The following is a 23,184-nucleotide window of genomic DNA, read 5'->3' as shown; positions in this document are numbered from 1 at the left end:
TCTATCTACTTTGTGAAATTGAAAGTTTCAATGACTGGATTCGCCAGGAAGTAGAGCAACCTGGATAGAGTTGGAGCCTGTGAAATTCCATCCCTGTGAGGTGAGCGGGGCTTGGGGGGTTTTGAACCTATATCACTACATCCCTTCTCTTTGACGCCATCGCCAATAACCCGCTGGACTCTGTCATTCATCCATGACACACATAATGCTTAGTGCACAGGGATGTTGAGTCTCTATTCCAAAGGACCTGAGGCCTCCCCATACCCACATTACACACACACACACACACACACACACACACACACACACACACACACGGTAGCATGATATAGTGGGATGGACTAGGATTACACAAATTCAAGATATGAATGTTGGCTCTGACTCCATCCTTCCCTAGCTGCTTGTGAAGGAAGCTTGTTCCGTGACTTCTCTGATCCTTAGTCTCATGTGTGAGAAGAGGACTTTGAGGAATGCTAAGACAGCACACAAAGCTCCCAGAACCCAGCGCTTGCCTTGCTTCTCCTGTCTCTTGGTGAGCTGATGGGACTCATCTGGAAGGCGAGGCTTCGTTTCTCATCATTCCCACGGTGGAGGAGGTCAAGCCACCGGACCTGGAGAAGAAGCACATTCCAGAAACAGCCAGTCCTGAGGGTTCTTGACTATGTTTTGGGGTTGGGGGTGGCTAGCCCAGGAGCATCCATAAAGGAATCAGTACATGAGACAGCTGGGGTCAGCAGGCATGAAACTATTTACTAAACAAACCCAGAGATGATTCATTTCCGCTGCATTAGATAAAAAAAAAAGAGAGACAGAAATAGGTCTCCCAGGAGGAGGATGGGAAAGACAACGATGTAAGGTATGAACAGAGGGGTAGGGGGAAAAGAGGACACAAGCCATGGACATCTGTCCTCTGCTCATCCTCACAGCGGGCCATTTGGAGTCCCAGCTTTTCTTAGTCTCCTGTAGCATCTGGACTCTTAACTGTCCCCTCCCTGGAAGCCTCATAAAGAATCACAGCAGTGGTCAGTTCAGAGAGAAGTCCGAGACTGAAAGGTCTCCTTGGGTTTCTCTTCCCATCCTCATTTTTGGAGGTTTTAGTTTAAAAGTTAGCAAAGACTTAGGGTGGACTTGCAGCCACCCTAAAAATGAAAACTGATGGTGACCTGGTACTTTATGCCAGGTTTCTGCCTTCCCGCCTCTGTGTTGGGGGTGGGGAGGTGAATAACTCTGGCTGGGTGCTCAGCAGACCATGCTCCAGATAGTGATGCCTTGAGCATGTCCCTCGGTGGGCAGCAGGCATTCCGTTTCACAGCAGAGGCTGAGGGCTAAACCCCAGGGCAGCTGTTACCTAAGGTCTTGTGGTCAAATGGTGTGTGCAACAGGGGCCTACAGCCAGATTTCCTGTCACGGTGTCATTTAGTGCTGTTTATTTCATGAAATGCTCTTCCTTCTCATCCTGGGTTTTTGTTTATCTTCCTGTGCTGGGGATTAAACCGATGGCTTTGTGCACCCTGGGTAAGCACTCCGCCACTGAGCTATAATTCCACTCCTTATCCTTTCGTATGTATACCCATAACATGTACAAAGTGATGATTGGTACACTGTGTAATGATCATCATAGTCAACACTTCCAGGCTGGAGAGACTGCTCAATGGTTAGAGCACTGGCTGCTCTTCCATAGGACCCAGGCTCAATTCCCAGCACCCACGTGTTGGCTCACAACCGTCAGTAACTCCAGTTTTCAGGGTATCTGGTGCCTTCTTCTGACCTCTGAGGGCAATCATGTGCAGACACACTGACATACACATAGTTTTTAAAAAATTAACCTTAATTTAAAAAACCGCGTGCGCGCGCGCGCGCGCGCGCGCGCACACACACACACACACACACACACACACACCACCACCACCACTACAACAAACACCCACACCCACCACTAGCCTGCTGTGCTCATCCTCCTAACTCAGAGTTTGTACTCCGTATTTTTACTGCTGATTTTCAAAACCTGTTCATCACCCCCAACAGAAGCTTTGTCACCTCCTCCTGGATTTGGCGTGATGAAAGCTTCCCTCTGTTTCTCTGTTCAGAAATCACGAGTCAAGGGGATGGTGGCAGTGGTCCTTTCATCACAGCTCAAGAGGCTGAAGCGGCAAGATGAAGAGTTTGAGGCGTGCCGTCTTACACAGGGAGTTCCCACCCCACCTGAGCAAAACCTTGTCTCAAAATAAAAGCAAAGGCGGGGGCTGGAGAGATGGCTCAGTGGTTAAGAGCACTGACTGCTCTTCCAGAGGTCCTGAGTTCAATTCCCAGCAACCACATGGTGGCTCACAACCACTTGTAATGAGATCAATTCCCAGCAACTACATGGTGGCTCACAACCACTTGTAATGAGATCTGGTGCCCTCTTCTGGCCTGCAGGGACATATGCAGGCAGAACACTGTATACATAATAAATAAATACATCTTAAAAAAAAAAAAAAAAAGCAAATGCGGGTGGTGCGAGCGCACACCTTTAATCCCAGCACACTGAAGGCAGAGACTGGCGTATTTCTGAGAGTTCGAGGCCAGCCTGGTCTACCGAGTGAGTTCCAGGACAGCCAGGGGTACATAAAAACCCTGCCTCAAAAAAGCACCCCCCCAAAAACAAAACAAAACAACAACAACAAAATAAAATAGAAAGTAAAAAGAGGGGCTGGAGAGAGAGCCCAGTGAACCCTGCCTCAAAAAAGCACCCCCCCAAAAACAAAACAAAACAACAACAACAAAATAAAATAGAAAGTAAAAAGAGGGGCTGGAGAGAGAGCCCAGTGGTTTAGAGCACTTGCTGCTTTTGCAAAGGAACCCAGTCGGGGTTCCCAGCATCCATGTCAGGTAGCTCACAACATCATGTAACTCCTGCTACACTGACACTTTTCTTCATCACACATACACATTTTACACACGCACATGTAAGTAAAAGCAAACCAAATCATTTTAAAAGCTTTATATTATTATTTATTAGATGTGCATGTGTGTGTAAAGATAAATCATTTTAAATATTTATTACTTATTTTTAAATTATATGTATGTGTTTGTGGGTGCTTACATATATATGAGTGCAGATCTTGTAGAGTCCAGAGGCACTGGATCCCCTGGAGGTAGAGTTAAAGGTACTTATGAGCCACCGTGCAGGAGTGCGAACCTAACTCGGGTCCTCTTGACTGCTGAGCTCTCTCTCCGGCCCTAAAATTAATCTTTTTTTTTCCTTCAAGTATTAACACATTTGTGTTACAGCACCTACAGCCAGTTTCCCCGTCCTACATAATTTTCACTTCTAAGGCCATGTGCAGTTGGGGAGATGGGAATGCTGAGTCTTAGGGGTCCTCAGCCCCTGGTGCCACGACATAGACCACACTTCACCGATCTCAGAAGAACAAGCCACCCCAAATGTGCTTCATAATTAGGACATGGGCTACCAGGATGAGAAGTGTGGAGCTTGCGAAAGGCTGTATGGATGGTTCAGTAGGTCCCTGGTGAGGTTACAGAGGCCACACCTGAGTCCCATGGCCTTAAGTCATATCTGCACCTGTCCTGACAACCAGCCACATGGCCAAGAGGTGAGCCTTATTTTTCCTGGCTTCTGGATCTGGAAAATGAAAAAGGATGGATAGCTGCTCGTATTTTCCTGACCTTTCTGAATGCGTCCCCCACCCCCACCCCCTGAAAACCCAGTTTCTACATACTCCCAACTCCAAAGTTGTGTCTTGCTAAAATGCTGACCATGCAACCCTTTGGCGAGTCCTTGACATCTCCGACATTGGGGTCTGGCTGAGGGCATCAAAGTCAAACCGCAATGTCATCTCACCACAGCTCTGCACTACGTCAGGCTGTAGCCATCCTTCGTGCTCACTGGCTTCTCAACACTGAGAAACAGCCACTTGCTCCTGGCTCTGATGTCCCTGACACAGCTGAGCAGCTGTGCCGTGCTTGTGGTGCTGAAAAACCCAGGACAGAAATAAATCTTAAAGAAAAAAAAAAGTAAAAAGAAAGGAAGGGCATTTGCCTAGTCCACTTGAGACCCTAAGTTCAATACCCAATGCTGGTAAAAAGGAAAGGAGGCGGGGATGGTGGTGGGGTGTGGCTCAGGGGTCAAGAGAACTTGCTGCTCTGGTAAAAGACGTGGATTTGGTTCCCACTACCCATACAGCAACTCACAACTGCTCATAACTCCAGTCCAGGGATCCGACACCCTCTTCTGGCCTCCACAGACACTAGGCATACATGTGGTACACATGACATGTGTGAAGGGATAACATTCACACACATAAATAAACCTAAAATGTTTTTAAAAGAAAGGAAAGGAAAAGGGGGGCATCAGAGAAAAGAAGAAAAGAAATTAGAAGCTATTCCCAAGGGAAGAGGACTAAGCTAGAGGCTGTCATGCCCTAGGTCATTGCTGATGAGTGAGACCAGAACTTGGGGGTGGGTTGAGGCAGCCTCTCTGGGGTGCTCACTCCAGACAGCAGCTGCTCGGGTGATGGAGAAGCCAGGACCCCGGGACAGAATGTCCTCTGTAAACAAAACTCCCAGGGCTCCTCAGGACACAAACATCCAGCCCTGGTCGAAGATCACTGCTGTCCGGCTGAGATGAGCCACTGCAGGCCTGGAAGAAAGCTTTCCATTACGTTCCCAGGAACAGGCTTGAGGTCCCCGGGGAACAGAGCATGACCCCTTGGAAAATGTGAAAAATGAATAGTCTTAGAAGTTTCAAGGAAACTATAATTACAGGGAACTTGGAAAACAGAGTGACAAAACATCATTCCTGCTGACGGTCCATGGGTTGCATTATGTCAGGACGCCAACACGCACAATTTCATTTTATCTTTGCCACAACCTCCAGATAGAGACTAGTTTTAAGCTCATTTGGTGAACAAGGCAACTGTTAGCCCAGAGACAGAGCAATTTAGTTGCATTGACTGGCTACATTTAGTTACAGGTCACATGATGAAGATGAAGCATCCTGAGTGGGTACAGCACCGGTACTGGGGTTTGAATCCACTTTGCCTTGGCAGGTTTTCACCAATGCATCAGGTTGAGCTGTGACCCTAACCTCCAAAAAAGGGAAATGGCAGGCATCTGAGCCTCACACTGCACTGAGTAGCTCTGCTACATACACTCGTGTGTGTGTGTGTGTGTGTGTGTGTGTGTGTGTGTGTGTGTGTGTGAGTTTTCTTCTGGTCTTTCACATATAACTCGATGTGATCCACGCCATAGTTTTCATACCATTTTACATCCCTTTAAATTTTTATGTGTCATATTTTTAAGATTCATTTCATGCCAGACAGTGGTGGCCACACACCTTTAATCCCAGCACTTAGGAGGCAGGGGAAGGCAGATCTTTGAAAAGTTCAGAGTGAGTTCCAGGACAGCTAGGGCTGTTATATGAGAGAAATCCTGTTTCAAACAAACAAACAACAACAAGATTCATCTTCTGCTGTGGGCTGGAGAGATGGCTTAGTAGCTGTAAGCACCTACTGCTTTTCCCAGCACCCACACGGCACCTCACAATGGTATATTTCAGTGAGCAGACATTCAGCTTTAATGAAATCCAGTATATTTTGTCTTCAAGCCTTATTCTTTTTATGTCTTAAGAAATGTTCGTTCCAGGTGGTGGTGGTACACCCCTTTAACTACAGCATACAGGAGGCAGAGGTAGGCAGATCTCTGGGTCTGAGGTCAGCCTGGTCTACAGAGAGAGCTCCAGGACAGCCAGGGTTACACAGAGAAACTCTATCTCAAAAAATGGGCAAAATTTTGCATACTTCAAAGTCATGAAATTTTTGTTTAGTCTTTCTTAAAGTTATATTTATTTATTTATTTATTTGTTTGTTTGTTTATTCACACACACTTGTGTGCCATGATGCATGTGTGGAGGTCAGAGAATACCTGGTAGGAGTCAGCTCTACCACATGGGTTCTAAGGACTGAACATAGGTTGTCAGAATTAGCTGCAAGCGCCTTTACCTGCTGACCCATCTTACCAGCCTTGTTTTTTAAGACTTGGGACCAGGTCATTTGACATTTTCACTCTTTTGATTGTGCAGTGCTGGGACCTGAATCCAGAGCCTCATTCACAATAGACAAGAGCTACACACACCCCAGCCAGGGTTTTACCAATGGCCGAGATGGACTTGACCTCATAATTCTCCTACCTGAGCCCCCTGGGTGTGCACTACCACATCAGGCTATGGAAAACTAATTTTTTTTTTCGAGACAGGGTTTCTTCGTGTAGTTTTGATGCCTTTCCTGGATCTCGCTCTGTAGACCAGGCTGTGCTCGAACTCACAGAGATCTGCCTGCCTCTGCCTCCCGAGTGCTGGGATAAAAGGTGTGAGCCACCATTGCCCGGCGGAGAACTAATTTTTAATATGTCTACAAACAAAATTAATCTGTTCCAAGGACAATTATCTGGAAATAAGAAGAGGGAAATGAGAAGGAGCTGATTTCAGGAGGAAGGTGACCACTTTCATTTTGAACAGCCTGGCTCTGGTTTGCAGTGAATCATGAGGACCTGGCTGTCTCTGCCACCTCCAGTGTCTGGTTAAAGTACAGTTCTGAATGGTACACCTCTGATGAGGACATTTCCTCTCAAGGCTATTAATCATTAGTTCTGAAGAACAGGTCATGCTGTGTGGGAACACTAGCACTCCCCGAGCCTACACTGTACACGGGTTCTCTGCATCTCTGCATCCAGTTTCTGGTCAACGTTATCAGCAGTTCTGTGAGGCAGGCGCTTCTCTCTCCAATTTACAAATGAGGAAGCTGAGGCCCAGAGAGGAACTCTCTGCTAGCAAGTGCTAAGTTGGGTTTTGCTCAACTGGGACATCTCTCCAAGCACTACCAGGACTCCTAAGTGTTTGTTTCATATGTGAATGCCACAGAGCTGCTGAAATGAACCATGGGAAAACTATTCTCTCACAGTCCATTCTAGAAACCTGAGAATGTCAGTGGGGTTGGTCCCTTTTGAGGATTCTGCAGGAAATCTGGAAAATGCTGGAAAAATCAGCATGCCTCTCTCTGACCTTCAGGTGACTACCTTCCTGGACATACAGACTTGTCACTCCATCGTCACCAGGCAGTCACACGGACATCTCATAAGGACAGCAGGCACGCTGGGATGGCATTTTATTTTTTAATTTTAGAGTATTTTTAATAGACTGGTGAGATGGCTCACTGAGCAAAGGGTCTTGTCACCAAGTCTGGTGACCTGAGGTTGATTCCTGGGACTCACATGGTAGCAGGTGAGAACCAAGTCCGATAAATTGTCCTCAGACCACCATGCATGCATAATGTGCATTGCACAATTCCGTCACACATAAAGGAACAAAAAAAATTTTTTTTTTCGAAACAGGGTTTCTCTGTGTAGCTTTGCGCCTTTCCTGGAACTCACTCTGTAGCCCAGGCTGGCCTCGAACTCACAGAGATCCGCCTGCCTCTGCCTCCCGAGTGCTAGGATTAAAGGTGTGCGCCACCACCGCCCGGCAAAGGAAAGAATTTTAAAATGTAAAACTTCAAAGTAAGCGCTGGAGAGATGGCTCAGCAATTAGAAGTCAGGACTGCTCTTGTAGAGGACCTGAGTTCTATTTCCAGCATCCATATCAAGCAAGTCACAGCCAACTGGAATCTTAACTTCAAGGGGTCCTCTGGCCTCCTTGGGCACCTGCACTCATGGGCACCCCCCAACACACACATACACACATAATTTTTAAAGGATTTAAAAAAAAACTTTTTTAAAAGCTTCCAATCCAGGAAGAAATGACTACCTTTTCACTCCAGACAGAGCTTCACTCTGTTTAATGGGATGTTATGATTTAAAAAGATATACTGAATTTTTTTTTTTTTTTTTTTTTTTTGGTTTTTCGAGACAGGATTTCTCTGTGTAGCTTTGCGCCTGTCCTGGAACTTGCTCTGGAGCCCAGCTTGATGATATATTGAAATTTTAACTCCTGGTACCTCAGAATTCGACCTTATTTGGAAACAAGGCCACTGTGGATGTCATTAGTTGAAATAAGGTGAAGCTGGGGTGTGAGTAGCTCTTCCCTCACACAGGTGAGGCTCTGGATTCCAGTCTGACACTGCACAATCAAAAGAGTGAACGTGACCATGGAACATGGCCACAGGTACTTGGATGGCTGAGGTGAGAGGATACCCTGAGCCCAGAAGTTCAAGGGCACCCTGGGCAGCATAGTAACATCCTATCACCTTCTCCACCAAAATGTGGTGACACTGCACTGGAGTGGTGGCCATCCCACATGCCTGCTGTCCTTATGAGATGTCCATGTGAATGCCTAGTGACGATGGAGTGATACCTCTGTATGTCCAGGAAGGTAGTCACCTGAAGGTCAGAGAGAGGCATGCAAAGGATTTCCTGCAGAGTCTTCAGAAGGGACCAACCCCACTGACATTCTGATTGCAAGTTTCTAGACTTCTGGACTGTGAGAGAATCAATTTCCCATGGTTCATTTCAGCAGCTCTATGACATTCACACACGAAACAATTTTGTTGTTGTTGTGCTGTTGTTTTGTTGGTTTTTCGACGGGGTTTCTCTGTGTAGCCCTGGCTGTACTGGAATTCGCTCTGTAGACCAGGATGGCCTCAAACTCACTGAGATCCACCTGCCCCTCCCTCCAGAGTGCTGGGATTAAAGGTGTGCACCATCACTGCCTGGCTTTTTTTTTTTTTTTTTTTTTTTTTTTTTTTTACGACAAGATCTTGCTAGGGCTGGAGAGATGGCTCAGCAGTTAAGATCACTGGCTGTTCTTACAGATAGACCAGGGTTCAATTCCCAGCACCCAGATGGCAGCTCACAACTGTCTGTAACTCCAGTTCCAGGGAATTTGACATCCTCACACAGACATACACATAGGCAAAACACCAATGAACATAAAATAAAAATCAATCGCCGGGCGGTGGTGGCGCACGCCTTTAATCCCAGCACTCGGGAGGCAGAGCCAGGCGGATCTCTGTGAGTTCGAGGCCAGCCTGGGCTACCAACTGAGTTCCAGGAAAAGGCGCAAAGCTACAAAGAGAAACCCTGTCTCGAAAAACCAAAAAAAAAAAAATAAAATAAAATAAAATAAAAATCAATCAATAAATTTTTTTTCAAATCCAATCCAAAACTATTTATTACGAAGATCTTTCTACTACATATTTATGTTTAAAAAATACTTTTTTAAAAATTTTTTTTATTTTTATTTTGCAATACAATTCAGTTCTACATATCAGCCGGGCGGTGGTGGCGCACGCCTTTAATCTCAGCACTCGGGAGGCAGAGGCAGGCGGATCTCTGTGAGTTCGAGGCCAGCCTGGTCTCCAAAGTGAGTTCCAGGAAAGGCGCAAAGCTACACAGAGAAACACTGTCTCGAAAAACCAAAAAAAAAAAAAAGAATATCCCAGTTCTACATATCAGCCACGGATTTCCTTGTTCTCCCCCCTCCCAAAAAAACATTTTTTTAAAGACAAGATCTTGTCATGTAGCAGGCTGACCTAGAACTCATGCTTGATTGCAGGAATGTGCCACCACACCAGACGCTCTTATGAATAACTTTCATTTTAGACTTATTTTATTTTATATGTTGTCTACATGTATGTCTGTGTGCCACATATGTGCCTGGTGCCTGTTGGATACCCTGGACCAGTAATTATAGATGGTTGTGAGCTGGCATGTGGGTGCTGTGAACCAAAGCCAAGTCCTCCATCAGAGCAACAAGTGCTCTTAATGGGGTGAGCTGTGAAAAACCTTTGTTGTTGTTGTTGTTGTCTTTTTAAACAGGGTCTCACTTTGTAGTCTAGGATGGCCTCAAACTCACCATATAGCCCAGGTTGGATTCAAACTCACAGCAATTCTCCTCATCCTCCTAGGTGCGGGGATCGCAGGCTAGCTACCATGTCTCATAGAAACACAAGCCCACTACCTTCCCTTCCTCCTGAAAGCCTATTAAAAAAAAAAAAAAAAAAGGTGAATAAAGTACCCCGCCCCACCTTCTAGCAAAAACCCATTTCTTTCCACTCTTCTTCCATCTCTCAGGTTTCACTTCCCACCGCTCATTCTGCTTTGGCAAGAAAATCACCTTCCCGATTCCCCTTCTTGTTCCCAGGCTCTTCTCCAATTCAGCCTCACATTGACTGTAAATGACCCGTTTTTTGTTTTTTTTTTTCCCTAGAAACCCCCTCCAATCTGTCTTTGTCACTAAAAAAACAAGCGCCCTGTTTTTCAATTGTTCCATGCCGCATTCCAAGGATCAAGTGTGGCTCCAGACTCACGTCCCTCCATCCTTCTCAAATGGTCAACAATGCCTAGCGTTAAAGTGATCTCCTCCGTTAATCCTCTTTCCCTTTGCTGTGCATCTGTCCAGATTACTCCTCTTAACTCAGCACTGGGTATCTGTGTGCCTACAAACAAGCTCCTCACTGTCTTCTCCGGGCTGTCTCTTCGTGTCTGGGAACCCAGCAAAGTCTTGCCCCAAAGCAGGGCTAAACCTGGTCTAGTCCTTTCCTTCTTGGAGATCCCGCCTGCGGGTTTTCAGACCCTCAGCCATCAATCGCTAGGAACTTAGGGGCATCTCTACCTGACGCTGAACCTCGGACCGTCTCTTTCGCCGGAACCCTTCACCCAGCCCTAGTCGAGCACTTTTAGTTGGAACACACACACAACCGGAAGTTGGTGGAGGAAGACAAGCGGGAGAGAACCTGGCGATGGCTTGGAGGACTAACCTCGCTTGCCTCATCAAGGCCGGAGGTAGGGTCCCTGGGCACGAGGTTGATTGCCTACCTGCCAGTAGCCTGTGACCTGGAGTGTTTTTGTCCTGTCCCGTGCCTGGTTCTCCCGGTGGACTGTAGGGGAGCTTCCCTTCCCAAGCCGGGAGCCCGTGGGCTTCTTTGGCTCAGGGTCCGCGTGCGCTCCTTCCAGGGCCGGGCGCCCAGCAGTGGATTCCGACACTAACAGTAGCGTGCCTCTGGCTGCATTGCTCTTTTGTGGCTGCTATGTCAGAATGACTTTCCACTGTTTTACAAAGTTATCCATTGCATGGTGTATGCTTTGCTTGCAACAACGCAGTCATGTTAGAAATACTGTGAAATGTGTAGAACAGAATAAACCCCCTCTACCATTTAGTTAAGACCACCAGCTCCGGCCCTCCCCAGATAAAGCTCTGTGTTGCCCAAGCTGGCCTGGAACTCTGTGCATCTGAGGATGACCCTAATCCTGATCTTCCTGCATCCACCGCCCAAGTGCTAGGATTACGAGTGAGGACCATAAACGAATAAAATTGAATTTTCTTTAGTTCCATCAAAGGAGAAACTAGTGAAAATGGAAGTGGAGATAAATCTTAAACAATGTTACAAAAAAGATCCTCTTGCTGGGCGGTGGTGGCATAGGCCTTTAACTCACTCGGGAGGCAAAGGTAGGCTGATCTCTGAGTTCGAGGCCAGCCTGGTCTACAGAGCGAGTTTCAGAACAGCCAGGGCTACACAGAGAAACCTTGTCTCCAAAAAACCGAAGGGGGAATAAATTACAAATACCAGAAATATCAGACATTTGGAATAATTTTAATCTAGTGCTAGTATGGAAACCATGGCCTTGCTAGGCAAGTGCCCTATCACAGAGGTCTGCCTGTCTTTGCCTCTCAAATGCTGGGATTAAAGGTAGGCCCCACTACATCTGGCACACTACAATTTTTTTTTTTTTTTCAGAGCTGAGGACCGAACCCAGGGCAGTGCTCTACCACTGAGCTAAATCCACAACCTGCAAACTACAATTTTTTATCTTAACTATTTTTTGGAGGCAAGGTCTCATGTAGCCTAGACTGTTGGCAAACTTACAGTGTCTTGCCTGGAATCTGATTCTCCTGCCTCTGCCTCTCGGTTGCTGAGATTATAGGCACGTGGTTAAAGTGCCAGGCGACTACAACTTCTTCCTTGAGTCAGATCCTCCATGTAGCAGTGGCTATCCTGGTGCCGGTGGATTACTGTGAACTCAAGGCCATCCTGATCTACATACTGAATTTGATGCCTGTTTGGACTCTCTAGTGACATCCTGTCTCAAACAAACAAAACAACCCACCCCCAAAACTACCACTAACCAAAATCAAACAACAACAACAACACACACACACACACACACATACACACACACACACACACAAAAAAAAAAAAACCCACCCTCAAATGACAGAGATAACTAGACCATTCTGAAACTACTCTTTATGTTTTTTGGGTTTTGATACAAGGTTTCACTGCATAGCTCTGGCTGTCCTGGAACTGACTCTGTAGACCAGGCTGGTCTTGAACTCAGAGATCCTCCTGCATCTGCCTCCCTAATGCTGAGATTGAAGGCATACACAATTCCCACCAGCTTTACACTTCTTTTAAAGACAATTCTCTGTGATAATGTGGTTTATGTGCAAGTCTGTATGACTGCACATGCCTGGAAAGTAACACTCCAAGGAGAACTTCCCAATTTAAGTTTTCTCAATTTTCCCTTTAGGGAGGTGGAGATGGCTTCCAGTCCCAGAGCATTCATTCCTGCCTCCAGCCCTAACTAATATCTGCTGTCGGAGAAAGTCTACTGCACCTGAGAAAATTGTTGCCAGTGTTGTTTTTGATACAAATGGAAAGGAACCTGGGAATGCACTGGACAAGCTGGTTTTTGATACAAACGGAAAGGAATCTGGGGATGCACTGGACAAGCTCTTCTCCCGGGAGCAACAGGCTTCTATCTTGCATGTGTTGAATACTGCTTCTAGTCAAGAACTGGAAGCTTTCAGATTGCTTCGTGGAAGAAAGTCCGTCAATATTGTGGAACACAGAAAGAAGTTTGGGCCATTTCAGAGTTTGGAGAGTTTGATAGACGTGCCCTTGATCCAGTATAAAACTGCTGTTCAAGTTTGTAACTCCATTCTTTGTCCAGAGAGTGGAAGGAAAAAAAGGTCACAGGAAAAGTGGCTGTTGGGAAAATTTATCAAACCAGCCGTACAGAGAGAGAGACTTAAGGTGCATTCTTACCTCAGCCACCGTACCCTTTGAGAACCTACTGTGGAAAGCGCCATTCCCAGTAGTGGGTTCGAGACACGGTTTTTTGTTTTGTCTTTAATTATGAGAGAGAGAGAGAGTGCATGTGCGCGTGCGAGAGGACAACTTTCAAGAGTCTGTCCTTCCCTTCTGCCGTATGGGTCCTTGTCAGGGGTGGTGGTGGTGAGTTCTTCAGCCTTCTGAACCATCTCACTGGCTCAAAACAAGATGCTTTAGGTTTGGTTAGGAATCTAGATCTACTTGTATTAATAATTGATCTGTTGCACAAAACAAAAGGTACAGACAGTTGGCAAGTCAGAGGGAATGCTGTGAGGTAGAACTTGGGGAAAATTTAGTGAGAACTCAATTTGGAAAAGAGAAAATTAGGCTGGCGGGGAGAGGAGGGTGTTCCAGATAGAAAACATGAGTAATGAGAAGTGTGTCTATACAAGGTTTTAGTTTTGAAGTTTTAGTTACCTTTATTGTTTTTGTTATTGTTTATATGTGGGTGTGATTGCTGTATGTGTGTGGGTGCTCCTGTCATGGGCATGTCTGGGTCCCAGACATAGAACTCAGGTTGTCAGCCCTGGTGGCAAGCGCCTTTGCCTGCTGAGCTCTCTTACTGGCTATTTTACTCTTTTTCTTACTCTTTTTCGAAACAAGCTTCCTCCCTTTAGCTCTAGCTGTCCTGGAACTCGTTCTTTAGACCAGCCTGGCCTCCGACTCAGGGATGGGTCCGCCTGCCTCTGCCTCCTGAGTGCTGGGGTTAAAGGTGTGTGCCACCACTGCCTGGCTTATTTTATTTTTTTGAGACGGTCTTAGTCTCTTGTCCAGGCTGGTTTGGAACTATTAACTGAGCTGGCCTCGAACTTTTGACGATCCTCCAAGTGACAGCGTGTGCACTGACTCCGTAGTGCAGGGATTAACAGGCATGCATGTCATACTGGGTTTATTTAAGACTGTTAGGCAGATGTGCAGCTCTGACAAGAGGGTACACTGGGAAATTAAGCCGCAAAGATGTGTTGGAAAAAGGAGTGACTCTAGAACATTATGGCAGTCTTTCTAGCACAATTTAAAATTCTGTTCTATGCTGAGCACAGTGGCACACACCTTTACACATGCCCGCCTGAACAATGCTACTGTACATGCCCTACACACACAGCACTAAATACCCATACACCAATTTTAAGAATCAATTATAAAACAAGAATCTGTGGTCCAGAGAAGGGCTGTGTGCAGGTAGAAATTTCCATGCACAGTAAACCAGGTCTTTATTTCAGAGACGCTGCTCTGCCCTTTTCATTCCATTTATTAACTTCTGTGTGTATTTCTGGTGTGTATGGATGCTCCAGAGCATGTGTGTGCGAGGTCAGAGGATAATCTGAATGAGTTAGTTTTTTCCTTCCACCAGGTGGGTCCCAGGGATTAAACTCAGATTGTTGACTTAGTGGGAAGCAGCTTTTCCCACTAAGTTGTCTCGCCAGCCTGATTAATTTTTTTTTTTTTAAACTGGAAAATATTTTCTTTGTAGAAAATAATAAAAATGATAGCATTTCTGATTAATTTTTATGTATGTGTATATGTGTGCAGAACACATGTGTGCCCAGCAGGACTTCAGGTGGTTATCCTCCTGCTATCTTGTGATTTTTGTTGTGTTTTTTAAATTTTAATTGCATTTTTATTTGTGTGTCCCTTTCACAGTGGAAGTCAGAGGACAGCTTAGGGGAATCAGCTGACTTTCCATCCACCATGTGGATGGTTATAGGTTATAGGACTGAAACTAAGGTTGTCAGGCTTGGTGGCAGTTACCTTTACCCACTAAGCAATCTTGCTGGCCCAGTGTTTTGTTTTGAAACAAGGTATCTTACTTTGCTTTCTGTTGCTGTGCTAAAACACTATGACAAAAGCAGCTTGGGAAGACCTTTCATTTTAGAGGTCTCAGCCCAGCAAGGAAAGCTAAGGTACCTGGAGAACTTGCACGTGTGTGTGCACACACACACAATAAAACAATCCCTTTTCTCTCTCCCTCCCTCCCTCCCTCCCTCCCTCCCTCCTTCCTTCCTTCCTTCCTTCCTTTCTTTTTGAGATTCACCAGCCTCTGCCTCCTGAGTCCTGGGATTAAAGGCATGGGCCACTATACCCAGCTTGTAAATAAACAGAGTTTTTTTGAGTTTGTAGGGTTTTTTTTTAGAATTTTTTTTTTTTTTTTTAAAGATATAAAGTGTTCTGCCTGCATGTGTCCTTGCGGGCCAGAAGAGGGCATCAAATCTCATTACAGATGGCTGTGAGCCACCATGTGGTTGCTGGGAATTGAACTCAGGACCTCTGAGCTTGTAGGTTTTATAGCTATAAAATATTTACACTTGTAATGAAATCAGCCCTTTTCCTTTAGGCAGTTAATAGCATCGTGTCTATTGTTTTTGGTACTCGAAGAATTGCGTGGGCTCACCTTGACCGGAAACTTACGGTGCTGGACTGGCAGCAGGCTGAGTGTTGGAAATTAACGAACAAAACATACCCATCATCTATCTATCTGGAAGAGGTAAGGCAATGGCTGCTCCCTGCTCCTTCTTTTCTGTCTTATGCATCCCTACATGGTTCCTTGTACAGTTTAGTCTGGCAGTTTCAAAAGGGATGTAAGAGAAGACAAACAGTGAAGCTGGTCTTTGAGGTTTGGGGCACTTTTTTATTCCCTATTAGCTTTATTATATTGGATTTAAAAAAATTTGGAAACCTTGTCTTTAAATTCAGTCTTTTGTCTCCTTCAAGTATTCAAGATGTGAAATGGGCAGGGATTGCTGTCTTGTGAGCGCAGGATAAGAAGAGGCTTTGGCCAGCACCTTGCCACCAGCAGAGATTCTGGCTAGTACCAGTCCTCTGCTCCACCTGGGAACATTTCAGATGCTTCAGTTTGGCTTGCCAAGTCCTGAAGCCAGTCCAGACGTTAGGGATGACAAGACTGTCAGGACAAGAGCCATCTTAGCTTCTTCTTGAGAAGCTCTTGTTACTTCAGGGTTGTCAGAAACGGAACAAACACAAAACACAAGCACTTATTTCTTTCTTCTTCTTCTTTTTTTTTTTTTTTAAAGATTTCTTCAGTCATTTCAAAGATACCTGAAGCAGATCTCTACATTTTGGAAAAATCAGGACTTTCCATTCAGAACACAACTCTGTTTCCTATACTGTTACACTTTCTTATCACGGAAGCCATGCTGTATGCCTTACTCAACAAAACTTTTGCCGAGGATGGCCAGCATCGGGTGCTGAGCATGAATCGAAATGCCGTGGGCAAGCACTTCGACCTGATGATCGGTGATACAAGGACGAGTGGGAGAGAGCTCGTGAAACAGTTCCTGTCCGAGTCCGTGCTGAAGAAGGAGCCTCGGGTGTTCTTCCCACAGGATCGAGTAGTTCGGTACAGACAGAAGATTCTGAAGGCCTCACACCACATCGAAGAGCTGTACGATTCACTGTTACAAGCTGTGGCCTTTTATGAGTTCGTTTTTGGCAGAGGCTCAGAGCTCAAATGTTAATGCGCTCGCTTTAGTGTGTCATATTAATTTATTAAACCAACTGTTCCCATCCTCCATGTTAGTGGAGAAGAAAACATTTTGAGTATATTTTCTATGTTTATAAAGTCAGAGTTTTGGCTGTGAAATAGTATACACGAGCTAAGACCATATCAATAAATATTTTATGAAATTCTGTGCCTTCTGCGTTTAAGTGCTAAATAGTAAGATGCCACACACACAGCCAAAAGTTAGCTTCATTTAAAGCAAGTACCAGGCTAGAGATGTCTTCCCAGAGGACCCTACTTTGGTTCCTACCCCCATTCCAGGTGCTCACCATTGTCTCTAAGTTCAGTTCCAGAGACTGATGTTCTTTTCTGGGATAATGCACACACATAGAGGAAGCATTCACTTACACGTAGAAAAAAATTAAGCCGGGGGGTGGGGAGTGGGGTGGTGGTGGTGGCAGTGGCGCACGCCTTTAATCCCAGCACTCGGGAGGCAGAGGCAGGTAGATCTCTGCGTTCGAGGCCAGGCTGGGCTACAGAGTGAGTTCTAGGACAGGCTCCAAAGCTACACAGAGAAACCCTGTCTCAAAAAACAAAAAAACAAAACAAACAAAAAAAAAAATTAAAAGCTGGGCTAGAGAGATGGCTCAGAGGTTAAGAGCACTGTCTACTCTTCCAGAGGTCCTAAGTTCAATTCCCAGCAACGACATGGTGGCTCACAACCATCTGTAATCAGATCTGGTGCCCTCTTCTGGCCTGGAGGGATCCATGCGGGCACAACACTGTGTACATAATAGAGAAATAAATCTTAAGAAAAAGCAACTGGCCGGGCGGTGGTGGCGCACGCCTTTAATCCCAGCACTCGGGAGGCAGAGCCAGGCGGATCTCTGTGAGTTCAAGGCCAGCCTGGGCTACCAAGTGAGTTCCAGGAGAAGGCGCAAAGCTACACAGAGAAACCCTGTCTCGAAGAAAAAAAAAAAAAAAAAAAAAGAAAAAGCAACTGTTTAAATGGTGGCACAAGCCTTTAATCCCACTAGGGATGCAGAGACAGGGGATCTCTTGAGTTTGAGGCCAGTTTGGTCTACATAACGAATGCCAGGACAGCCTTCAAAAATTAGTAAGAGGAAGAACAAGCTGAGCAGATGGTTTCACCAGTAATCTCTGCACTCAGGAGAAAAAAAAAACAGTGAGATTATGTGAGGTCAGTTTGGGACTATAGTGAGATTCTATCCCAAACTCTTTGCCCCACCCCCATTAAAAAAAAGGGGGGGGGAACTCCTTAAGGACAGGTTGGGTTGTAGCTTGGTAGTAAACTGCTTGGATAGGTTTGACACCTAGTAATGGGAAAAAAATGTTCCATCAAGCAAGAAACCAGCCGGGCGGTGGTGGTGCACGCCTTTAATCCCAGCACTCGGGAGGCAGAGCCAGGCGGATCTCTGTGAGTTCGAGGCCAGCCTGGGCTACCAAGTGAGTTCCAGGAAAGGAGCAAAGCTACACAGAGAAACCCTGTCTCGAAAAACCAAAAAAAAAAAAAAAAAAAAAAAGCAAGAAACCCTACTCAGCCAAGTCCTTGTTAAGGAGGGAGCTTGGATAACTTGAACAGTTTCCTAATTCTTTTATATTGGTTCATCAATTGTTGAGATGGTCAGAGTCCCTAATAATAAAGCACCTGACCAGCAGCTAAGCACCTCCAGGAGACATTGTAGGGAAACACAGACAGGGACACTCAGAAGGTTCGGGACCTGGAGAGATGACCAGGAGAGAGGGCTCAGCAGTTCGAAGCACTCGCTGCCCCTGCAGGGGTCCAGGGTACAGTTCCAGCTCCCACACTGTAGGCAGCTCACAACCACTGTCCTTAACTCCAGTTTCGGGGCATCCAACGGCCTCCTCTGGCCTCCTCCAGCACTGCAAGCATGTGATGCACATGCATACATGCAGGCAGAACATTAATACACATAAACAACAAATCTTTAAAAAGCTTTGACCATCTTTTCTTTTGTCCAGCAAAGAAATCTCTAAGTTGTAGCACTTATCTGAATGTATTCAATATACATGTACATTAAGATGATCATAACTATTTAAATACCACTTATAGCCTTCAGCTTCAAATTTTAATTAGATCAATTTGCTAATTAATACAAGAAAAAGTAGGTTGAATAAGAGGTAAAAACATCTTCACACACATTGTAAACAAGTATGCACCTATACTTTAAAAAAGTACAAAACTAGGATCCTTAACTTTTGAGTTAAAAATACAATTCATCAGAAAATGTACCTGAATATTATGTTATTATACAAATATATGTAATATGAAGCAATTTTAAACATACTTGATTATCTGACTGAAAATAACATTAAGTAAAATGTGACATTTTAAAATCTTGCTACTAAAGTAAAAATAGGTACTTATAAAAACAAACAAACAAACAAACCCATGACCTTCCTGGGTGTGGCAGCATATGCCTGTAGTCCCAAGTACTTGAGAAGCTGAGACAGGAGGATCACATAAGTCTGGAAGGAGTTTACAGGCAGCCTAAGCATTATAACCAGACCCTGTCTCAAAGACAATGTTGGGGGTTCTAGCTCAGTGATTAAGCATGTCCCTAGAATGCACAAGGCCTTGGGTTTGATCTGTAGCACCGCAAATAATTACAAAAACCAGACTGCGTGTTTACTAAGACATAAGACATAGGACATAGGACATGTGCCCATAACACAAAAGACCTCAATTCTCAGCACCACAAAACCCCAAACCAAACTTAAGTGGAAATAGCTGTTAGGTAGAAACCCCATGTTAGAATCCTTCATTATTTCTTCAACCATCAACAACTTGTCCAAAATAGATAAATTAATGTCATTACATTTATGAAGAAAACATGATATAAAGGTACCAGAAAATGTACAAATAATTGAGTTGGCAAAATGCACAAGACTTCACCTACACAGGGTGCTAAGAAAGGTTTATGGGAACCAGACTTCAGGATGCTTTACTTCGCCAACATGGATGGCTCAATGATGGAATGGTAAAGCATGCTGGGTGAGGGCACAAGGTAGAAAGGCTTTCCAAAGCTGGTGCACTTTCCTTCCTAGTACATTAAAGATGATTCCACACGGAGGAACTGTTTTGTGCCGTGCAGCTTTGGTGGCATGCTCTGATACTGGAGAGCAAAGGGAGGGTCCAAGGAAAGGGAAAATTACCGATGACCTCAGCACTGAAACAGCTTTAGAAATCTCTTCGTGAACACTACCTTCTACACATACAGAAAGCATACCAACAAAGCAAAAATAGATAATACAAAACATTCAGGAAAAAATATGCCACAATCATATATACAGTTTGTAACCCAAATTTTTCATTTTAAATACCTGAACCACAAAAATACAGTCTTTTAAAATTTATATTAAGAGAAATAAGCTCTTCTTTCAAGTCAACATAATCTAGTGTGTCTTAAGGACCACCGTCATCTGTCCCGGGCACTGAAGACAGGGACATCAAGGGAAGTCAGCAGCCAAAGCTGTCACAGCCTCTTCAGGAATATCAAGATGAATTCCTTCAAAATAGTGCAGAAACCTGTCAAATGACAAAAAATTCAATACCGCATTTTCATTACCATGAACGTATTTATTAATTTGACATGGCTGCCCAAAATATTACTTTTTTACACACTTTACCTTCTTTTATTTTTCCCTTGTTCTTTCAGCTTCTCTGTCCGACAAATGCTCCGAAGAGTTGGCAGGTAGTCAAGGATACTCGCTTGCTTATTACCCACGTTCAGAAAAGACCGACTAGAAAACACACTTTTAATGACTGCCATCCTCTTGTCAGCATTGCTACAAATTAAGAGTAAGTATTATTTTTTGGTATTTTGTACATAAAAATGTAACAACCCCAAATGTAACCAGGGTTCCTGCTTCTGGTCTAGACCAAATGTCACTTCTAATTTCCTGTCCACAGTATCAGTCACTCTCATATATACCCAGACTGGCCTAGAACTGGACATAGCTCAGCCTGACTTCAAACTCAGTCTCCTCCCTCAGTCTCTAAGTGCTGGGATTACAGCCTCACACCACCCCCCTCAACTTCATATTGACAACTTTTGTTTAGAGACAGGATCTCATGTAGCTGGGGTTGCCTTCAAACTCTTGACCCTCGTGCCTCTACCTCCCAAGTGCTGTGATGACCAGCATGTGCCACCATGCCTGGTGTCATAGTGACATATCTTTTTTTTTTTAAAGATATATTTATTTTATGTATGAGTGCTCTATCTGCATGTACCCCTTTATGCCAGAAGAGGGCATTAGATCCCACTACAGATGGTTGTGAGCCACCATGTGGGTGCTGGGAATTGACCTCAGGACCTCTGGAAGAGCAGTCAGTGCTCTTAACCGCAGAGCCATCTCTCCAGCCCCCATAGTGAAATATCTTAATGGCTTACCTTTTACACTTCACAACTCTTAACTCCTCTGTTACCTAAAGGTTTCACAATTTTTTTATTTTTTTATTTTTTTCAGAGACAGGGTTTCTCTGTGCTCCACCACACTCTCTCAGGTTTCGCAAATTTCATTCAAGCGAGTTTTCTCAATAATCTCCTTAACTTATATGAAAAGCTATATTAACACTAAGTTTTTCCAAGATCAGTAGCCCAGCATTTTTAAATTAGTAAGAACGACTGTCACTGATTACTGAGAAAATGAAAGGTAACAAACAAGACTTACTCTAGATTAGCTGCCGACTGGCGGAAGCATACATCGCTGGACCTTTGTGAAACACAGAAAGTGAGCCCATTGACGGGGTCTCTCCCTAAGTGCTTGCATGGATTCAAGGACTCCAATGCTTTTGAAATGGTAGAAGAACATTTAGTAAAGCTGAGAGCTTCTGCAGTTGCTTTTAATTCTTCAGAGCTCTGAGGAACGCACCTGTCTCTACTCTCAATACTAAACTCATCACAAAGTCCGCTTTTAACCTTCCCGCTTGTCCAGTGAAAAGGATTTTTACTCAATTCATTCTGTTCCCCTGGGTCTGGTAAAAGGGCATCTAAGAAGGACATGTTTTCCATGAACTCAGTGAGAGAATTTAAACAGTAGGAAACGAGCACAGAATACTTCTTCTCTGCTGGTGTCTTAGGAGGTTGAGGCACCGAGTCAGACGTGAAACTTTTGGTTTGTGTCTGTGTCTCTGGGTTGCCTTCTCTGTCTCTGCTTGTGAGGTCTTCTAAAGCCGAGGAAGGCACAGGAGATAAGCCAGTCAGGTCATCAGAAAAGTCCAGTCCAGTGTCAAATAAGTCACTGTCATCCAGGGTCACCATCTTTCTCTGTTTCTTTTTCTGTGATTTTTTTAATGGCTGGTCTTCTGACTGCTTCCTGGGAAGATGCTCCATGCTTCCTGGTGCACTGGCCTCTGTAGTCACTGGGGAGCCATAAGCATCTTTTACTTCTGGGATGACAGTAACTGGCAATGGCAAAATGAACTCAAGATTACTATACAACAGATCGATGTTTTGCATGTGGAATTCTGTCAGGAGCTGGATGAATTTATGCCATTCTTCCTTTGTTGTGACCCTGTGCTGAAAAGCAATTTTGAGTAAAGAGATGTTTTATGAGTATTTAGACATCTTCCCACCCTTAGGAATATAGACTTGTCCTTATGCATCTCTATCTTTTACTTATTTTTTTAAAGATTTATTTATTTATGTGTATGGGTGTTCTATCTGCATGTATGCCTGCATAGCCAGAAGAGGGCATCAGATCTCATATAGATGGCTGTGAGCCACCATGTGGGTGCTGAGAACTGAACTCAGGACCTGTGGAAGAGCACCCAGTGCTCATCTCTCTTTTTTTTTTTTTTTAAAGATTTATTTATTTATTATGTATACAGTGTTCTGTCTGCATGTATGACTGCAGGCCAGAAGAGGGCACCAGATCTCATTACAGATGGTTGTGAGCCACCATGTGGTTGCTGGGAATTGAACTCAGGACCTCTGGAAGAGTAGTCAGTGCTCTTAACCTCTGAGCCATCTCTCCAGCCCTCATCTCTATCTTTTAAATAGATGACTTTTTTTCTTTTTTTTGAGGGGTGCCTCAGGACACATGTAGAAGTCAAAGAACAACTTGTAGGAGTCAACTCTCTCCTTCTACCACGTGGGTCCTAGGGATCGAACTGAGGTCACAAGGCTGGATTGCAAGCACCTTTACTGCTGAGCCATCTCCCTGGCCACCTAGTCTATCTTGAAAGTACCAAGTGGCTACCCTTTTTCATTTTATTAGATTATATTTAACACATCAAAACAGTACTAGGCTAGGAGTAAGTCAGTGGTAAAATAGTTGCCTAGTGTGCACCAGGCTCCTTGGGTCAATCCCTAGGGCTGGGGGGAGGGGGAGGTTTGAAAGAAAGGGGTAGATACCAGGGAGGGAAAAGTTCTGAGTCTAAAATTAGATTTAGATTCAGAACTAGTGTTCTTTATTTAGCACACATTCCAATTCAGTATCAAAAGGTCATTTTTTTTTTTTTTTTTTTTTTTTGGTTTTTTCGAGACAGGGTTTCTCTGTGTAGCTTTGCGCCTTTCCTGGAACTCGCTTTGGAGACCAGGCTGGCCTCGAACTCACAGAGATCCGCCTGCCTCT

General features: G+C 44.6%; 2 protein-coding genes across 2 annotated transcripts in view; one reads left to right on the top strand and one right to left on the bottom strand.

Moving 5' to 3' along the window:
• Positions 1 to 10,686: 10,686 nt before the first annotated feature.
• Positions 10,687 to 16,751, top strand: Tefm (transcription elongation factor, mitochondrial). The gene is made up of 4 exons (XM_059269566.1): positions 10,687 to 10,776; positions 12,523 to 13,028; positions 15,439 to 15,588; positions 16,136 to 16,751. The coding sequence occupies exons 1-4, from the start codon at positions 10,734 to 10,736 to the stop codon at positions 16,577 to 16,579; spliced, it is 1,143 nt and encodes a 380-aa protein (XP_059125549.1). The 5' UTR covers positions 10,687 to 10,733; the 3' UTR covers positions 16,580 to 16,751.
• Positions 16,752 to 18,111: 1,360 nt separating this feature from the next.
• The window catches only part of Atad5 (ATPase family AAA domain containing 5), a 55,181-nt gene continuing 50,108 nt past the window's right edge, over positions 18,112 to 23,184 (bottom strand). The window contains exons 21-23 of the mRNA XM_059271315.1: positions 21,280 to 22,127; positions 20,236 to 20,394; positions 18,112 to 20,134 (exon numbers count right to left, since the gene is read on the bottom strand). Of these exons, the coding sequence (XP_059127298.1) occupies positions 20,056 to 20,134; positions 20,236 to 20,394; positions 21,280 to 22,127 (1,086 nt within the window). The 3' untranslated portion in view covers positions 18,112 to 20,055. The remainder of the gene's footprint in view (positions 20,135 to 20,235; positions 20,395 to 21,279; positions 22,128 to 23,184) is intronic.

This window comes from Peromyscus eremicus, chromosome 8a, assembly GCF_949786415.1.
Source record: "Peromyscus eremicus chromosome 8a, PerEre_H2_v1, whole genome shotgun sequence".
Taxonomy (NCBI): Eukaryota; Metazoa; Chordata; class Mammalia; order Rodentia; family Cricetidae; genus Peromyscus; species Peromyscus eremicus.
This window is presented reverse-complemented; position numbering and strand designations above follow the sequence as displayed.

Excerpts from the sequence above, each read along its gene's own strand:
- Tefm (XM_059269566.1), top strand. The coding sequence starts at position 10,734 with ATGGCTTGGAGGACTAACCTCGCTTGCCTCATCAAGGCCGGAG. Across the intron at positions 10,777-12,522 it reads TTGCCTCATCAAGGCCGGAG|GGAGGTGGAGATGGCTTCCA; the intron begins GTAGGGTCCCTG and ends TTTTCCCTTTAG. Across the intron at positions 15,589-16,135 it reads CATCTATCTATCTGGAAGAG|ATTTCTTCAGTCATTTCAAA; the intron begins GTAAGGCAATGG and ends TTTTTTTTAAAG.